We start from the raw sequence: 18,557 nt of genomic DNA on the forward strand, positions 1-18,557 counted from the left end.
TCGAGATATATTTTTTTGCGGTGCATTGTCCCATGTGAAACCTAAAAAGTTATGTTTTACTTTCGTTTCTAGGCAGCAGTGGGCATCGGGCGATCACCTGAAACGGGCGATCAGTTGCCAGTAGCGGAGCCAGAGGGGTGTCCGGGGTGGCACTGGACACCCCTGACATCTGACTGGCCACCCCAAAATGGGCCACCCCAAAATGTAATTCGCTGCTGGCAATTTGATGCTGATTTGACCTCTTGTTGAAAGAATCGTTTATTTTGTTGCGGTTCATTATTCAAATCGAAGAGACAAGTTTGTTGAGAGATACAGAAGAATAAGAACAGACAGCCGAATAGAGAATGTTTCCACAGCTCCACAAGCTCTCTTCGTGATTGAAAAAGGCATAATATTTGAAGTAAGTTTTAAGGTTTGCATTGGGTTTAGGTTTCCTGAACATTTTTTACGTAGGCTATGTTGATTAGCCTACAGTAGCGGTCTAAGTTAATGTTAGAACTTCGACTCCAATAACAGTCAAACTGAGACAGTCAGTAATTTTAGTTACAGTTTTCTTGTGCTTGTGCGGCTTCAATTTTGAAGCAGTTTATTATCCGGTTTTAGAACAAAAAAGTGTCTGTCTCAAGATCAGACCGTGCACCTAATTTAATGCTCAACACTTGAATGGGGGCTTATTACTTGAAAGAGGAATTATTTAGGCTACCGTGTCATTTTCAGCTAACTACACTATCAGGGCTTGGAAATATAGTGACTTGCTAAAGTAGGCAAATGGCTAGTAGAACATAACATTTCATAATAATTTCAGTTAATCGAACAGCTGCAAGACCCAGTGAAATGTTGTAAGCTAGCTATCTCTAGAAAAATAACGCTAGCATCGCTAACAACATTACTAATTCAACTTTGGTAGTGTAACCAAGCTCTTTGTAAGTTCGTTTTAGATCTAATTGTATATGATCCTGTGGACAAAAAGACACGGACGCGGTCTCTTTTCATAACTTGTATTTTATCACTGCTATTCTTGACATCGCTATTCGAACAGGCCTCACTGATTTCACAAATGCGTTCACCATCAAGCCTACGGCAACTCCCGAGGGACAAAACACCCTTGTCCGTTGTTACATAGAAAGGTCTGCTACAGTAGGCTATCCTCAGGATTTGCAAGTTAGCTAAACCTATAGTATATCTAAAATAATTTTGTAGACATAATGGATTCTGCCACTAAATGAGTGACTTGGCTTTATTGGCTTGGTTGGGCACAAAGTTATTTATTTGGGGGGGGGTGTAAATTCACTTTGTTTTGTAAATAAACTATGTAGGCTACTGTGTTATTTCTGTAACACAGAAATGCTATTATAAGTCCCTGGTGCTTGAGTGCTTTTTTTCCTAAAATATTTATGATGTTCCAGCACTTCTCGACCCAGATTATACTGTATATAATAACAGTGACCCAAGACTCTGGATTATGGACCCCCTGAAGTAGCCTTGGTCACCCCTTGGCCACCCCATGTATAAAACTAGTTCCGCAGGTGCAAATCTAGGTTCACACTTTTGGGGGGGCTAAGCCCCTAGATAAAACCTATTATTTTTCCAGTGACCCAGCAAAATTAGGAAAATATCCTTTTAAAAAGTGTCCTCTAGTGGGTTTGGGGGGGGGGGGGGGGCTAATGAGAATTTTTGGGGGGCTCCAGCACATAAACATTTCTTTGAACTTTTGCAATGTGGGGGGTCTGAGACAGCCCGACGGTTAAAAGAAAATGCTTCACTTTATTTATGTATGCGCAGGGGCGGAGCAAGAGATGTGTTCAGTCATCATAACCCATAATGTGCGAACAAAATGTTGGCCAGTAGGCTCGCATTCAGCATTCATTAGAATCTCTCACACACCGTATACTGTAGAACTACACAAATCCATGCATAAAATGGGTCTAATAATCTGTCCACTTACCAAATACATTATATTCAAATTCAACAGAGGTCATAAGCCCCCAAAAATAAAGTTAAAGACATTGGCGTATAGTCATCCCAACAGTTACAACTTATAATAAACAAACATAGGTCTATATAAAAATTCTTTCAGCAATAATTTGGTTCCAGCTACACACGCTAACCAAGCTCCCATGAAAAAAAACGAGTGCGCAACACACGCGTGACGTGCCCTGCAGTAGGCCACTTACAGCCGGCATGCTACAAGTGAACTCAAATTCCATTAGACTATAAACAAAACAAAAAACACATTATTTAACTTAGTTTTACAAATGCAGAACATAAGTTATGCAGACATGAAACATAGGCCACAACAAATGCCTTTGCCTATTTTAAATAATCTGTTCTTAGCGTTAGCAAATCTGGCGATTACTTTGTAATGTAAATCTCGATGTCCCTGTCGATGCACAACAGTGCTAAGTTGGACAGCCATTCCTCCCCCATGCTTGATCACAAGAAACTCTTTTCAGACGGCTGAACGTCCTCTGCCATAGAACTGCTTATCGGAATTGTCAAGTAAATGCTATAGAGAATGGCAAGGTTGGGGAAAGCACGGTCCATGTCATTGTCAATGAGAAATGGTAGGATGCTTTGTGTGTTAAGTTCATGTTTTTCCATGCTCAGCTCACGGTACATAGTAGCCTATGAAATGTAACAAATGCGTCAACCACATCAACGGCCTTAGACAGATCCTGGCCTGCCAAATGTTTCGGAAAAATTTAGGCCTATACATATTTTGTAAAAGTGTCTACCATGCATGCAATCAACGTTTTGTTGCCAAAGAGAAATTATGAAAAAAATGCATAGATCAGAGGCCCACCTCGAGTGAGGGCCCGGGGTTTTTGGCGCCCCCGCCCACACCCCCCCTCCACTACTGTGTATGCGGTAAAGTTGTCGCAATACAACGGTGGGTCACAATGACTGATGGGTCAGAATGACCCGAAGATAACACAAGGTTTAAACATTAAATCCTTTAATTTTGCTTTATATTAAAATCATACAAAATGTTTTGGCTCTCCCTCTTCCAGCTCCTCAAATCTGTCAATACCTTGATTTGTTTCTCTAACCTTTTTATTTATTGGTGCAAAAAAGGCTGCAGTGTCCCTTCCGTGTTTCATGATGACTAGTAGAAGAAGAAAAACGTTTTTTTTCTTTTCAGTCAGCTCAGGGGTCCACAGGGGGGGGGGGGGGGGGGGGCAGGGACATTTTTACAGGGGCACTGGCCCCTTTAGGCCCCCGTGCAGAAACGCCCCTGAAGGGACCTCTACTCTCTTTGCCTCCTCGAGGACACCTTGAGCGTTTTTCCTGAAATATTTTTGAATAGTTATAACTAAGTAGGGAAATTATGGAATTACATTACATTTTAACTATAATAAAATACTTAATAAAATACAATAATATCAACAATATTTGGTAAGTGTAGGCGTAACAGGTATACAGTAGTGCTAGCTTACTCACCTAGCACTATAGGTTACACAACGGTGGATGGACACTCTTTATTTCAACAGAGATCTTACTCTAAAACAAAGAACTAGATAACTACATAATAACAAAAGATTGACAACACAGGTGTCAGGAATGTCAATCAATTTCACAATTAATATACATAGAGCTAGTTATAAAACCTTCAGACTATGTACACGCATAGTACAAAAACCATCACCCTATGTTATATTTTTGTACATCGCAGGTGTAAACCGTCATCTATTGTCAATCTGCATTTAACCTTGTAGTAATTTCACTTAAAACACCATCTAAAAAACCTGAAAGCAGTGAACTAGTATGTCCACTGGGTGGTGCTCTAGCTCTAGGGAATGCAACAGGCTGGGTTTGGGCCCACCACAGAGAGGCCAGAGGGCTATAAGTAGAGTGGAAGTGGCTATTAATGGCTTTTGTGGTGTCTGATACGGCAGTTAAGATCAGTGCTCAACATTAGACAGGAAGTCATATTTGAAGTGTATTTTTCCATGGGTGGACTATTCCAGAGTCTTCCTGAGGAACTCAACCAACAGGTGGTGAGGGAAGCCAAAGTCCATCTGGATCACCACATAGCCCTATGGATAGAAAGAGGGAGGGATTATAAGAAGGTAGAAGAAAAAAGAGAGGGTATACACTTCTGGACTGACATCAGCAGTTCTGCATGATTGTTGTTGTGATTTTGAGAAAAAGTGAGCGCTCAGTGCTTACATCTTGAGGGATGACCTGAGGGTCTATGATGTCAAACAGGTATGTTCCCTGCTCATCCAGAAGACCGGTGATCACTGGCTCCAGAACTACAACACAGACATTACAACCAGTCCTGAGATCCAAATACAACACAGTACACATACATTCACACAGGGTCGTAGGTTTCATTATAAATGACACTTTTTTGTAACTGCAAATCTGTTCCCCCCCCAGTTCTCATGAAGAAAATTATATTAAAGGGCTGCATCCTCAGTTATAAAAAAAGCTGTCCCACCCACATTTGTAGACAAACCTAAACCGTTGCAGCCACTCACAAACGCACACACACACGCGCACACACACAGTGATCTCACCAGACAGGACTTTGGGAACACCTATTTTTTGGACAGCCTCGTTGAAGTATTCTAGATGAGCCTTATCCAGCTGGCAACATAAAAAGGCAGAGTTACTCTACTAGAGATGAGAGAGGAAAACACAGATGTAGATACAGTATGTGTGAGAGAGAGGAGCAAGACAGGAAGAGGGGTCGAGAGGTGGTCTCACCTGTAGGACATCTGGGAGCAGTGAGGCCTTCAGTACTGAAGTTCTACCGGACGACAAGACATAAGTAGATCAGAGTGAGTCCGCTCACACAAGGAAATAGAGTAAGGTGTGAGCCCACACTATTATATCTTGACGTTATCAGAAGCACTAGTAGTAGTACTACTCACTGTGTTGACATGGCTTTCAAGTACACTTTCTTCTCAGAGTAGCTTGCTGTTACATTCGCCTCGACCTCCTGGACAAACACACACACACACACACACAGTCCTGTCAGCTGGTGGCTCAGCTATGGAAAGTATAATCGTCTCAAGCTAGTGGGTTTGCCGGGTTGGTCTCACCGTCTCAAAATACAGTCCAGGTGTGTCCTCGGCTCCAGGGGCCAGTTGTATCCCCGCCATGGCTCTGACCGTCGTACCCAGAGGAGTGGTACAGAGTTTGGGCTCAGACAAACTCCAGACTCTGAGCATGAGGGACTCAGATGCCAGATACTGGATCAGACAGACAGACATTAAGAGACTCTGACATTGATGCCGACATGAACAAGGTGTTCTAGGTGATGCAGAGAGGAGCAGGTGTTTTAGTAGGTGAAGCTACTACAGTAGGGGGTATATTTGATCCATATGTTGGATAACTGTTCCCCCTCCAGCTCCACCACTTCACCCAAACCTACTTGTTTTCTGTAAGATATGAGGTGGGTGTGTGTCTACCTTGCTCAGAACTTCTGGCATGGGGGAGGAAAGATCTGTCTGGAACAGCTCCTGAAAAGGAGATTTGATCACGTTTGACCATGTATAAAAGTGAAACACACACACATAGACTCCCCACCCCCTACCCACACTTCAGACCCAGAGATACCAAGAAGATCTTTACATTCAACTCAGGGCCAGAGATGTTGAGTCGCAAGAGGCCGTCTTGGTGTGCTGCCGTCATCACGGGGCTGAGGAACTCGTCGGAGAGCCAGAAATAGAGCATGCGGTCCTCCGTCAGATGGGAGGGGTCAAACACAGAGGCGTTGATCACTGCAGTCACGTTGTTGTAATTGGTCAGACCCTGAGGACGTTTACAAAAGGAAGGGCTGCAGGTTGAAGAGTGTGCGTGTGCGCCCGAGTGTGCGTGGTCTTGTTTATCTACCCTCGTGGGAGCCAAATATCCTCACAAGTATAGTGAAACACGAAAAATGTGCGAGTGTGTGTGTGTATGTGTGTGCGTGTAGTGTGCGTGTGAGGTTGCGTATCCAATGTACCTTGTGGTATGACTCTATGTAGTCTGCAGTGATGACCGGAGCAGAGGTTACACCTATGTCCACATTGATGTTACCGTAACTAAGAAACTTCTCTGTGGAGATCAAACACAAAGAAAGGTTCAAACTTATATATCAGTCACTTCATTAACGGTCTACAGTAGAGTGGATTGTCTCTCCAGTAACCTCTCGTCCCCAAACTAAGAGCCTACCTGCTCTTTCCTGTATGAAGTCAGCCAAGATGTTAGCCACATTGTTGATCTCTTTACAAATCTACAGTTAAGAGGACAGAGAATCACCGATGGTTGTCATAGGTCGTAATGTGGATTCTGCAATGCTTGTTTTTACAGCCGATACCTTTGTTCTACAGTAGGGGGCATAGTTTATCCATATGTTGGATAACTGTTCCCCCGCCAGCTCCACCACCCCGCCCAAACCTACTTGTCTTCCCACCCACATACTCATCCACCTACAGCCCCTTCTCTCACCTGGCTTTTGACGACCAGCTTCACAGTGAAGGTGATGAACTCTGTGAAGAGTCTTTTCATCCAACCGGGTCTGCACACAAGATAAAAGGTTCCACCCCCACATGCTGTAGTATAGGTATATATGTATGTCATTATTGCACTGTAGTATTAGTATTACTTGTTGTAGATGTAGTTACTTTCCGATGTTGCTTGTAAATACAGACCGTTCCTTGACTCTGACCATACTGTAAGAAGGATGCACTTCTGATCCTTCATTTTCTGCTGTACTTTGTAAATGTATGTTGATTTGGATAAAAGAATCTGTGCAAATGAATGTTTGTGAGACAGAAACCACAGTTTTATCGAAACACTCAATCTTGTGACTTACTCTCTGTCTCCCTGCAGATGCAGACGAAGCTTATGGAAGTTCAAGAAGCAATCGGATGTATCCGCAGCAACCTTCCCCTTTCCACAGTCTAGCATACACACACACAAGCAGACTCAGCAACAAGATATTTCGAAATACGTTTCCCAAACAAACATAGAGCCAAATTCCAAGTTTCAAGGGAAAACCTTTCTGCCCAAAATCTTTTCTATGCTAGATGTTTTTAAAGGTTAATGTGGGTCAGTGACACCAGCTATATACCACTATGTCAAAACAGAGGGGTAAACAAACAAATGATGGCAAAGTTAAATACTTACAGAGCTTGGGGTTGATTCCCAGATCTATCTGAGACTCGATTTCAAAATCAATTGAATGTGCCAATTTGATGCTGCAAGACAGAGTTTTCGCTATGAGCTTCTATGTTTACAAACACTTGATCGATCAAGAATGCAGCTTAATAACAAGTCACAAATACACAACAAGGCCCCTGTCTTTTTTGCCAAAAGCCTGAACTGAATATATTTTCTGTACTTTCTATGAGCACCATTGTTACCTCAATTTGAATAAAATGTCAATTTAAATGTGAACAAAAATAAAAAAAACAGTCTCATATTTCAGCAACTGATATTTAAGGTCAGGGAGTCATGAACGGATCCTAGTTCAGCCTCCAGACACCTACTCACAGCCAGTTACCGTAGCCATACTTGATGGTTCCCCTGAAGACTGCAGAGACATTACGTATCTCCATGGCGATGCCCACCCCCGGCTGCAGCTCAAACAAACTCTGACCAATGCTCAGGTTATGGATCTCCAGACTGGGAGGGACAAGAGGACAGGAGGAAAGATCTGAACAAAAGAGTTGACCAAAAAGAAAACATTGAGGGAAAAATAAAGCGAGTGTGTTTGTGTGGATCAAAAGTGAGCATTTCTGGGTGTGGCGTTGTGTGACTACTCACTTTTCCAGGCCGTATTTGATTGTTCCTGTGAAGAGCAGAGACTTCTCTCCCCCCACACTGGGGTATTTGGCATGCTGGAATGCTGTCTCAATCACCTTGGTAGTCTTCTCATTTACTACACACACAAACACACACAGACACACACATGCAGGCAGGCAGGTAGTTTCAATCTCTCATTTTCCAAACTGACAGCCAGACAGGTAGGTAGACAGACACACAGACTGGCAGACAGTCAGCGAGACAGATAGACATACTCGCAGACAGATGTACAGAGACAGACAAACAGACAGTCCTCACAGACTACAGCAGCAGGATAGGTGAGTCGGCAGACAGCTCCGGTGAAGCGATAGGCCGATTGTGGATCCAAACAGCCCTGAGTAAATCCCAACATGACCAGGGACACCAGAGCCACACCGAGAACCTTCCCACACCTGTCCATCAACATTATAGTAAACTATACTGGACTACTGCTCGATAATTTCTTCTGACACTACCCCCACCGGACACACAGACTCAAGTACCTAGCCAGAAGGAGAAATGTGGAAATATTGGTCAAACGAGGACGAGACAACAGAACTACAGCCTCCTCAGGGCTTTTTATCTGGAATGAACAGCGCTGTGGTCAACCAAGGCTCTTGAGGGAGGATAGAAAAGGGAGGGTGGGAGGCCAGAGAAGGGAGGGCGCACAGAGATCTTTTGAAGGATAGGAAGGGTTAGAATGTTCTGTGTGTGTGTGTGTATGTGTTTGGGGGTGGTGGAGGCAGAGTGGACCTCCATGTTGCATATGTGTGTGTGTGTTTGGCGGGGGGGGGGGGGGGATATACACATGGTTGTCTCGAGGACTGGGGGTCAGCTGGTACCCCATGCTGAGAGAGGTTTACTACCGGGCAGTTAAGAACACAGATACCGAGAGGCTCAGGTTTCTATAGGAGAGTTTGTGACCCTGACCCTGGGGTCCCAGTACCAAACACTTTCTTCCCACCGACCATTCTGCAACCTTGCAGCAAAAACATTTGATCAACGATGTTTTTACGAAGGAATATGCTTTTCATCTCAGTGGTTTTCAAAACTCACGAATGTCTGCATCTTGCTAGCAGATGCCATGGTGAGTTTTCAGTGTGTTGTCTTGGGCAGAGGCAGAATGCTGAGTTCCTGTGTGGCTCATGCATCCAGCTGTAGAATGATAAGATCTGCTGAGTTATATGAGTTCTATCAAGGCCGGAGGCCACAACGTTACCATGGGGACCAGATGTTCCCGCCAGGGGGAGCCCCAAGTAAAGTGAGGTGTCTCTTAACAACACAGCTTCTCGTTACCCTGGCAGCCCAGCCAGAGGTCAACGAACTCTGAAGAAAGAGAGGCTGAGGGAGAGACACAAGACTGTTCTCTGTGTCGAGTTTATGTCGAAACAAAAAAGCAAACAACAAAAAGAACATGAGCAATAATTTGACCTTTGTGCAGGTTATGAAAACAAGTATATGGGGTGGATTGGTGTGCCTTTCTCTCTGGCAAAGGACACTTAACATGAGGTTTCAGTCATGACAAATACAATGTATTTATTGCATGTTTTATTGCAAGTCTCTCCAATGCACTCATATCATTCACCAAAATGCTTATTTTTTCAGAATAAAATCTAACTTAAACTGGTTTAAAGATTACACTTAGTGTACAGTATTTATGTACATATAGAGGCATTTCCAAAGGAATCACAAATACATCTGAAACTTTTCTGTGTAACAAGATTTTTGGCAACGCTTTACATTATGGTTACATTAACTACTATGTAACTACATAGCAAAACCTTTAGTAACAACATTGTGGTTACAAAAGCACTGCTATGTAGTTACACCTTATTACTTTAGAAGTTATAACAAGTTATAACAAGTTATAACACAAGTGAAACTTGGTATGGGGGAGTTTATGCTTTCCAGAGGTAAGTGGATGTTAACATCTTGTTTGGTTACACAACCTTCAACTGCCCTTTTATAACATCCACTTACCCCTCACACCCCTCCCTCATACTTGGCCTTTGTTCATTTTTGTAATAACCTAAACTTAATACCATTTAAGAACATAGCAATTATTTTGTTTTTACAATAGGTATTGCTATGTAGTTACATGGCAGTTAATGTAACCTTAGTGTCAAGTTTTACCAGATTGTTTACATGGTTCTGTCTTCTACACAACACAGCATGCACTTCTTGCCTAAGCCCCGCCCCACACACAAGAACTGAAGTGTCACTAGTCATAATTTCCATCCATCAAAGCCCCTGACTCAGATCTCCATTACACTGATATCAAAAGTCAACCTACTTTCTGAAACATTCCTCGTCTTGCAGCCAAATTCAAACCCCTGGTTAGGACAGCACATTTGCATAATAAGATTCAGGACATAAAGTGCTCTGTAAAACAATACAAAGAGAATAATCCTATGTTCTTATGGATCTGGAAGTGATACCGTGAAAGAGGTGTTGACATCACTCGGCCTCTGGATACAACAGTCATATACAGTACATATAATGTTTGGCAGAGAACAGCCATGGTTTTGGTCAGAATCTTCCGGAAGGACCAAATCAACATCAGTATGGCGGGTGTCATTTCCATGTCACTGTAACTGATTTACTCTAATCAAGGGCACATCAGTTCTTTTGTCGGTATGTACACAATGTATATTGTGAAAGATCTTTTAAATACATTTGTATTAGTCACTCATTACCTTACAGTCTCAAGCCTTCACTGTGGTCTTAAGATTCATGGTAGACAAGTTTCAGTTCAGCAGGATGCCTCATGTGAACAAGTCCCCAGAGCCAGGCAGAGCCAGGTGGACACAGGGGTGAGTACATTAGCCTGTATGCACAGATCATGGGTCTTTATTAGAGTCGTTTTTGTTTTTATAGAAGTTGAGCTCTTGAGTGGGCCGGTCGATCTCAAACTGTAGCACTGGACCATCCCACTGGTAGAACTCTGTTGAAGGAGAACAGCCAGACTGACACACCCTGTGAGAGTGTCCTGGTCTTGGTCTCCCCCTGCTGTCCAGTTGGGGTACTGCACCGTCAGTTGACCACGGCCTGGGGGGCCTCAGGGATCAGAGAGGAGAAGAACGTCTTGAGGAACACCCACGCCGTCCACATCACAGACACTCTGGTCGGAGGAACCAGGACGGCTATCAGAGGAGGCTGTCCCTCCGGACCAATAGCTAGTTCTGGTTCTGCCCCTTCCCCTGCAGCAGGCTCCTCCCCCTACAGGAAGAAGGGTTTTCATGTTGGTAGTCTTGCACACGCACACAAAGCAGAAACACGCACGGGTAAACGCACTTGTTTTACCTGAGGTGGGTTGGGGTTCCTGTCCGGGTTCTGCAGGGCCTCTGGAGCCTGGAGGGGCTGGAGGGGAGGGGGGTTGGGTCCTCGGACCAAAGCTCTCCTCCTGAAGGGGAACCACCCAGCGGTGTGTCTGAGGAGGAGGAGAATAGAGTGGGAGGAAGAGTGCAAAGAAGGTGGGTAGAGAACAGGAGAAGAGGGCGGCGTAGAGGTAGAGGAGGGGGGAAAGGGGTGGGTAGTAGAGGGGGAGAGAAGAAGGAGAAGGTGGTTGAGTTACAAACCAAAATCCACAAGGCCGCTGTATCATAAGGCTATCTGAGTAGCGGCGTCACCTCTTCCTCCAGTTGGAGAAGACTGAGAGAAAAGGAATAATACCGGGAAAAAAGAGAGGGAAGTCTGTTTCCACGAAACATGAATCCTTCCACCTCCTTCAGAACAGTGTAACTATGAGCCTCACATAGCCACGTGTACATCATGTTATCACCATTAGATGTGCCCTTGCGCACATGCTGACATTGGCGTGTGAGCGTGTGCACACACACACACACACACAAACACACCTTCTGGACTTAAAAGGTCTGGCTTCTGTCCACAGGGTTGCCAAGACAACTTTCGTTCTGCTTTCTCTCTAACAGCTATTGTTAAGTCCAGACACGCCACATTCAACTTCTTCCTGTCTGTCCCTTGCAGTTCTCATAACCAGCAAAACAGCCATAGCCATAGCCTCAGCCCTAGCCTCATCATTAGCCCCAGTCCTAACCCCATCCTCATCCCCAACTTTAGCCCCAGCCTCCCAACCTCCTGCTGATTAACCGAGCGGCTGTGGGAGTAAGTTTGTGAGACCATTACACAATACTGTCAAGAGTGATAGTGTGTGACCGCAGCATGTGAGGTAAACATTTTCTCTACAGTCAACAAACACACACACACACACACACACACAGTAGGAAAGCCTATATTCCGTCCCCTCTGTTGCCTCTAAACCCCCTCCTTTACCTGAAACACCAAGCCAACACCATGCCAACTCCATAGACCGATTAAACCCATCAGATTTCCATAGGGGCTCAATTATGGCATGAAACCAGTTTGGTAACCAGTGAAACCAGAGTAGAGGACAGACTGCCGGGGACTTAAAGGAACACACCCAGTTCCAAACGGTCCTAAACAAACAAGCAATACGTTCTACAGTAAGTTGGTTCTGGTTCAGCTCCAGTGACAGCAGACTGTCAGGTGGTATGTTTGCAGCATGAAATGATATGGGGTGTTCCATATGAATAGGCCTGATGAGTGTTGAAGGTAACAGGTAAAACACACAGCTAACCAGTCAAACAAGGTAACTACAGGGCTGGTAATCACTCCAGCAAACACACCAGGTTAACTAGACAGATAGAGAACAGACTTGGTTAACCAGCCAGGGCAAGATACCTACAGACTGGGTTAACTAGCCAGATACAGACTGGGTTAACTATCCAGATACAGACTGGGTTAACTATCCAGATGCAGACTGGGTTAACTATCCAGATGCAGACTGGGTTAACTAGCCAGATGCAGACTGGGTTAACTAGCCAGATATAGACTGGGTTAACTAGCCAGATGCAGACTGGGTTAACTATCCAGATGCAGGCTGGGTTAACTATCCAGATATAGACTGGGTTAACTATCCAGATGCAGACTGGGTTAACTAGCCAGATATAAACTGGGTTAACTAGCCAGATACAGACTGGGTTAACTATCCAGATGCAGACTGGGTTAACTAGCCAGATACAGACTGGGTTAACTAGCCAGATGCAGACTGGGTTAACTAGCCAGATATAGACTGGGTTAACTAGCCAAGTAGAAACAAGGTTAACTAGCCAGATACAGACTAGGGTAACTATCCAGATGCAGACTGGGTTAACTAGCCAGGTAGCAACTAAGTTAAGGAGCCAAATGTTGGCTGGGTTAACTTGCCAGATACAGACTGGGTTAACTAGCCAGATACAGACTGGGCTAACTATCCAGATGCAGACTGGGTTAACTAGCCAGATGCAGACTGGGTTAACTAGCCAGATATAGACTGGGTTAACTAGCCAGATGCAGACTGGGTTAACTATCCAGATGCAGACTGGGTTAACTATCCAGATGCAGACTGGGTTAACTATCCAGATGCAGACTGGGTTAACTAGCCAGATACAGACGGGGTTAACTATCCAGATACAGACTGGGTTAACTAGCCAGATGCAGACTGGGTTAACTATCCAGATGCAGACTGGGTTAACTATCCAGATGCAGACTGGGTTAACTAGCCAGATACAGACGGGGTTAACTAGCCAGATGCAGACTGGGTTAACTAGCCAGATGCAGACTGGGTTAACTAGCCAGATATAGACTGGGTTAACTAGCCAAGTAGAAACAAGGTTAACTAGCCAGATACAGACTAGGGTAACTATCCAGATGCAGACTGGGTTAACTAGCCAGGTAGCAACTAAGTTAAGGAGCCAAATGTTGGCTGGGTTAACTTGCCAGATACAGACTGGGTTAACTAGCCAGATACAGACTGGGCTAACTATCCAGATGCAGACTGGGTTAACTAGCCAGGTAGCAACTAAGTTAAGTAGCCAAATGTAGGCTGGGTTAACTAGCCAGCTACACACTGAGTTAACTACAGTAGCTGGTTAGGGTTAGATACTTACAGGTACATGAGGATCAGGCTGCTCATCACCAAGACAAAGCGACTCAAGCTGGAGTAAAAGTAGACGATGCTGAGGAAGACGCCCAATCGAGCGGCTGTATATATCCAGTCCAACCAATCACGGTCCACGTCCTCCTCATCCTCCATAACTGGCCCGCCTTGTGCATTCATCCGCATGTTCTGATTGGCTGCTCCTGGGTTGATGAATCCAGGGTCCTGGGCGTTCTGATTGGCTGGCAAGTTGTCAATGGGGTTCTGATTGGGCAGCGCGGCAGGGATGGGAGCTTGGTGGGCGGCAACAGCAGGTCCAACGGTGGGAGGGGCCAATGGGGTTGAGGCTGCTGCTGCTAATGCAGCATGGCTATTGGACAAAACAGGACAGACATGTTTTAGCCTATAGGATCTTCCACCTTTTACAGCTCTTTACCACAAAGTAGGAGGCTATGGAGTAGGCATGAACTATACAATTAAATGTTTTAGAGGGTGATAGCTCACTTGCCAATTGTGGTTATTTTACCATTAGCCCTATTAATGGTAGTGAAAGTAGAGAGAGAATGATACTCTGTAAAGGTGGATGAGTCAGTTAACTCACTAAGACAGACTCCACTGCTTCCTTGTGACTTTTACCTACAGCATACAGGACAACATTTCCTATTCCTGATGACCGGGATCCCAGTCCCCTCACAACGATGGTGGCTCTTTTACTGCTGAATGTCAATAGAATGTGCTCTGACACAGGCGCATTCCTGCGCTCCTATAAGTAGTACTCACTACTGCATGTAGTACTGGCGTGCATAGACGTGCTGTAACCAGAGGAGCTGCTGGGGACTGTAGAGAGAGAAGGATGGGAAGGCTGGGGGCGTCATCTCTGCTCCTCCTGGCCTGTAGGGGCAGCAGAGACACTCATCACAACAACACCAACAACAACCTAAATCCGAAATAACATCAAAAACCACAAAAACATCAACATCCACAACAACATCCCAGTACCCACAGGCGAGAGAGCAGTTGCCAGGGTGTACACTCACGTTGCAGTGCCAGGCCAGATGGCCTCCCCAGGTGCCAAAGTGGGGGTCGTGGCCTCTCCAGGTGTGGGGGCTGAGGCCTGGTCGTGGGATGGGTGTCTGCGTTGTCTCAGCTCTGGGCCAGCAGGCACTGGGGGTGGCATGCTGCCTACCTGTGGGCTGAGGGCAGGCGAGGAGGAGGGCTGGGTCTCTGGCTGCTCCGGCCCCCTTACCTGGAAACGACCAAGACAGCCCAGTGTGTCAATATATCACTAGGGAACTGTACACTGCCTTTTAGGGGTGGAACGATACATGTATTGAACTGAAACGGCAGGGGCGTCACGCTTTGGTGCATGAATTTAACATGGAGAATACACAGTAGAAAAATAAATAAAACTTGTGTGCAAATGAATTAATGTAATCCGGAACTACTGTTAGATACTCGTGTTCTTTAGGGACACCTAATCTGTTGCCCCGCTTTAACTCTGAAGCTCTGATTGGCGCCGTGTAGCCGAGCTATAATTATGTTGTTTTTTGTCAAGTTGACGGTCCAGTGAGTCAGAGATAGCTAGCAGCACTTAGGGCGAGTATGGCGAGTGGTGTAAACCCACAATAGATATAGGACCCGCCGGCCTCTTTATGATCGCAAGTTCGGGAAAACTTTGGTTTCCCAGGCAGTTACAGTAGTACAGGCGAGAGAGTGGGGGATAAGACAAGGAATGTGTGTCGGCGTTGTTCAGCAGTTGTGGGGTATGTGAGTGGAAATGCATCTAACATGCTAACACATATCCAATGCCATCACCCAGGTGTGCCAATCACTGGAACAAGACAAAAAAAACTTTTTGACTTCTCTTCCCCACAGTGCTTAAGAAGTGCTTTAGATTTATGTTTTGCTCTTCCTCTCCGTTGTACCGAAACGTGATATCTGAACCGAGGTATGAACCGAACCGTGACTTCAGTGTACCGTTCCACCCCAACTGTATGTTCATTATTAGGTTATTAATGAACGATCAGACAAAGCAAACATGATTGTATTTCACACTAAGATTCTACAGGCTTTAAGATGTTTAGGAAGTTTCAGGAAATACCAAAGATTGTCAAAAAGCATAGGTCAGTTACGAGAAAGGCCTGATAACATATTTACATAACCGTCAAACTCTCTGACAATGCTGATACACACACAAGCTGATCAGGGAAAACAAAAAAAATGAAGTGAAACTTCAGGGCTATCTTTCGATCTCACGGCAGCAGAGAGAGATGCAAAGCAGTGTCTAAGGAAAGCTATCCGGCCGAGCATGGCTAGCAACTAGCGAGAAGCGAATCTAAGAGAAAGAAGAGGACATAAGTACTTTGTATACAGATAGGGCCGGGTGCACCCTTTAAATATATACAAATACAGGTTGTATCCAGTCTTACCTTGGGCCTAGCTCCGAGAGCCCCGGTAGTCCTAAAGGAGCACACCAGGTGCAGAGTGGGAGTTGTATCCGTCTGGGAAGAAACAGGTTAGTCACTTCTGTTACAATTTCCAAACCCTTGCATCAATATTGACTCCACCAGTCCAGAACTCAGATTATAAGGCCTCGGGCTAAAAGGAAGGGCATGTGTAGGGCCTGGTTTGTACATTTCAAAACCCTCTAACATACAACACTATTAATTCAGGCTGTAACCATACAGTGTACAAAAAGTGTGAGGAAATCATTTCACAGTAGATTAGCATCACTGCCTAGGATAAATAGCATTGCCTTTTTTGCTCAAAACAATGATCTGGCTCCTTAGGGATAACTCACACTGGAACACCGGTACATTTACAGACCGGTTGTGTTCTGTTCTTCCCTGTACAGTCATTTGAGATCTCCTTGGGGTTTATAGACAACACCATGAAATATCCCTTTTAACATAGCGTTTGTGGGACAAGAAAACCCTTAAACCGATTAAGTTTATGATAAATAGAGACGCACCTGTCTGAAAACGTCTCGGATGTGGAGGTGGTCTGGGAGCAGTTTTCCAGCGTAGATTAGTCTCTGATCAGCCGCAGCCTGAGAATATAATTTTGCACGTTAAAAGAGCGTGACAAACACACATACTAAAGAGTACAGGTTCTAACTGGTGATATTCGAACAATGTATGCTACTACTCCAAAACCACAACATTACAGCTAGCTAGGCCCACCGATAAGCCGCTGGATAGTACGAGAAGATCTGTCGTCGTCCCTGTTACAACACACACAAGAACAACACACTCACCGGATTACCAGGGTACACGTTCGATATGTGTGTCTTTAGATTCTGCACTGTCCAGTTCAGCTCGACTCCCTCGATCGTTTTGTCACCGTGTACTTGGTTCGGGGCTTTAATCACAAGCGTGATCGTCTTTTGTTGAAAACCTGGGATATCCATTTTCTTTGCCGTTTTGTGTGGCGCCCCTCTCTTTCTTTCTTTCTTTCTCTCTCTCTCGATCTGTGCGCTGGTCCGACGAAATTTAACCTTCAAGCGAACAACAAAGTATTACGAAATAATTCGATTTACTGAGTAGCTAGTAGCAGGCCATTTGATCACAGCGATAGTTTGTGGTTGGGACAGGGAAGCGACAGTCACAGTCCGTGGCATGTGAAATACCAGGGAGTGTTGTTTCCAAACACACTGTGGCTCGACTTGATTGGCCAGTCGAGACTTGCGATCAGACGTGGAAGCTCAGGGTGCGTTCCGTACCTAAAGCGCCTGCGCAAGAGATACAGTTATTTGACAGCAGGCTTTCGCCAGTACAGTTTCGAGATCCTCCCTGTTAAAGTTCAATTGTTGAGAGAGAACGCAATAATAGACTATACCTTTTTTTCTTGTAGGCCTACTTTTTTGGACACCCACCCAGCTAATAGGGGACGTCCTGGAGACATTCCCTTGCGACGTCCTGATAACTTTTGTGGACGTTCAGGGGACTTCTGGGGACGTTATTTTGCTAGCTGAGTGAACGGATAAAGCGCTTACTTTGCCTCTGGCAAAACACAACCTTCTCTCTTATTTCATTATTTATTCATTTATTTTCCCACCATAAATCCTCCCTCAATTTTTGCACTACAAAGACAACATCAGTGTCAAAAGGTTCGTCTTGCTCACGATTGCGTTGCTTAGATAGCCAAAATCTTGGATTTGAATTTGCATTTCGATACTCTGAGTAAACATGGTTGTTAATAATAGTTCATTATGTTAATATGAAGAACAAAGCAAATAAATGACACTCCTTGGTTGTAAATGTAGGCTACCGAAGTACTAACACCTGGATGTATACAACTTATTCTCTTTCATTCTCTTCCCCCAAAAAGTAGGGGGGAGGGTGGTGCATTTTATGGTTGGGGTGCATCTGGTGGCACAACAACTGTTATATGAGCGCAGAGACTTCAGACTTGGGATGTTGTTACTGACACATAATGATCACTTCTAGTTACATTAACCAGTTTTCCAGAAATACATTTCAAGCTTATTTACATTTTGGGGGCATATTTTCTGTTTGCAGATGGTTTTGTTTGAATCGTGATTCCAGCTGTGATACTGCAAATGACAAAGTTAGAATAATCTTGTTTCAAAAGGGGTTCTTTATTAATGAAGGAATGCAATATGAGTTAATGCTTAAAAATATCACTAGAAGGGAAAAACATAAGGGACGTTTAAGTCATATAGGTTGGGCCCTTTTTACACAGGATTGCCCAAATTCTTCCTTTTTATACAACTGTTTCAACTATGTGAGGCTACCAGAAAGCCTATCACCATTTCATCTTGCACGTACAAATATTACTTGTACAATGTAAGTTATAA

General features: G+C 44.5%; 2 protein-coding genes across 2 annotated transcripts; both read right to left on the bottom strand.

Annotated features, from left to right (window-relative positions):
• Positions 1-2,939: 2,939 nt before the first annotated feature.
• Positions 2,940-8,352, bottom strand: cetp (cholesteryl ester transfer protein, plasma). The gene is made up of 16 exons (XM_084673339.1): positions 8,059-8,352; positions 7,762-7,876; positions 7,489-7,620; positions 7,123-7,193; positions 6,809-6,896; positions 6,442-6,511; positions 6,166-6,226; positions 5,957-6,048; positions 5,584-5,763; positions 5,421-5,471; positions 5,052-5,201; positions 4,881-4,948; positions 4,714-4,756; positions 4,524-4,593; positions 4,171-4,256; positions 2,940-4,037 (listed from the first exon to the last, which is right to left on the bottom strand). The coding sequence occupies exons 1-16, from the start codon at positions 8,204-8,206 to the stop codon at positions 3,960-3,962; spliced, it is 1,503 nt and encodes a 500-aa protein (XP_084529465.1). The 5' UTR covers positions 8,207-8,352; the 3' UTR covers positions 2,940-3,959.
• A 958-nt stretch (positions 8,353-9,310) lies between these two features.
• herpud1 (homocysteine-inducible, endoplasmic reticulum stress-inducible, ubiquitin-like domain member 1) lies at positions 9,311-17,293 on the bottom strand. The gene is made up of 8 exons (XM_084672955.1): positions 16,995-17,293; positions 16,710-16,787; positions 16,168-16,239; positions 14,776-14,984; positions 14,519-14,629; positions 13,749-14,108; positions 11,083-11,209; positions 9,311-10,998 (listed from the first exon to the last, which is right to left on the bottom strand). Exons 1-8 carry the CDS (start codon positions 17,145-17,147, stop codon positions 10,813-10,815), a joined length of 1,296 nt encoding a protein of 431 aa, XP_084529081.1. The 5' UTR covers positions 17,148-17,293; the 3' UTR covers positions 9,311-10,812.
• Between the last annotated feature and the right edge of the window lie 1,264 nt (positions 17,294-18,557).

This window comes from Hypomesus nipponensis, chromosome 14, assembly GCF_054491055.1.
Source record: "Hypomesus nipponensis isolate SF chromosome 14, ASM5449105v1, whole genome shotgun sequence".
In the NCBI taxonomy this organism is placed as follows: Eukaryota; Metazoa; Chordata; class Actinopteri; order Osmeriformes; family Osmeridae; genus Hypomesus; species Hypomesus nipponensis.

Bases quoted from the DNA above. Each gene is read 5' to 3' on its own strand.
- cetp (XM_084673339.1), bottom strand. From the start codon at position 8,206: ATGTTGATGGACAGGTGTGGGAAGGTTCTCGGTGTGGCTCTGGTGTCC. The intron at 6,897-7,122 runs GTAAGTATTTAA...TGTGTATGCTAG, and splicing joins GGGAATCAACCCCAAGCTCT to ACTGTGGAAAGGGGAAGGTT. The intron at 5,764-5,956 runs GTACATTGGATA...AAACGTCCTCAG, and splicing joins ACATAGAGTCATACCACAAG to GGTCTGACCAATTACAACAA.
- herpud1 (XM_084672955.1), bottom strand. From the start codon at position 17,147: ATGGATATCCCAGGTTTTCAACAAAAGACGATCACGCTTGTGATTAAA. The intron at 14,630-14,775 runs GTGAGTGTACAC...CTGCCCCTACAG, and splicing joins ATCTGGCCTGGCACTGCAAC to GCCAGGAGGAGCAGAGATGA. The intron at 11,210-13,748 runs GTAAGTATCTAA...CCTCCTCCTCAG, and splicing joins AGCCTGATCCTCATGTACCT to ACACACCGCTGGGTGGTTCC.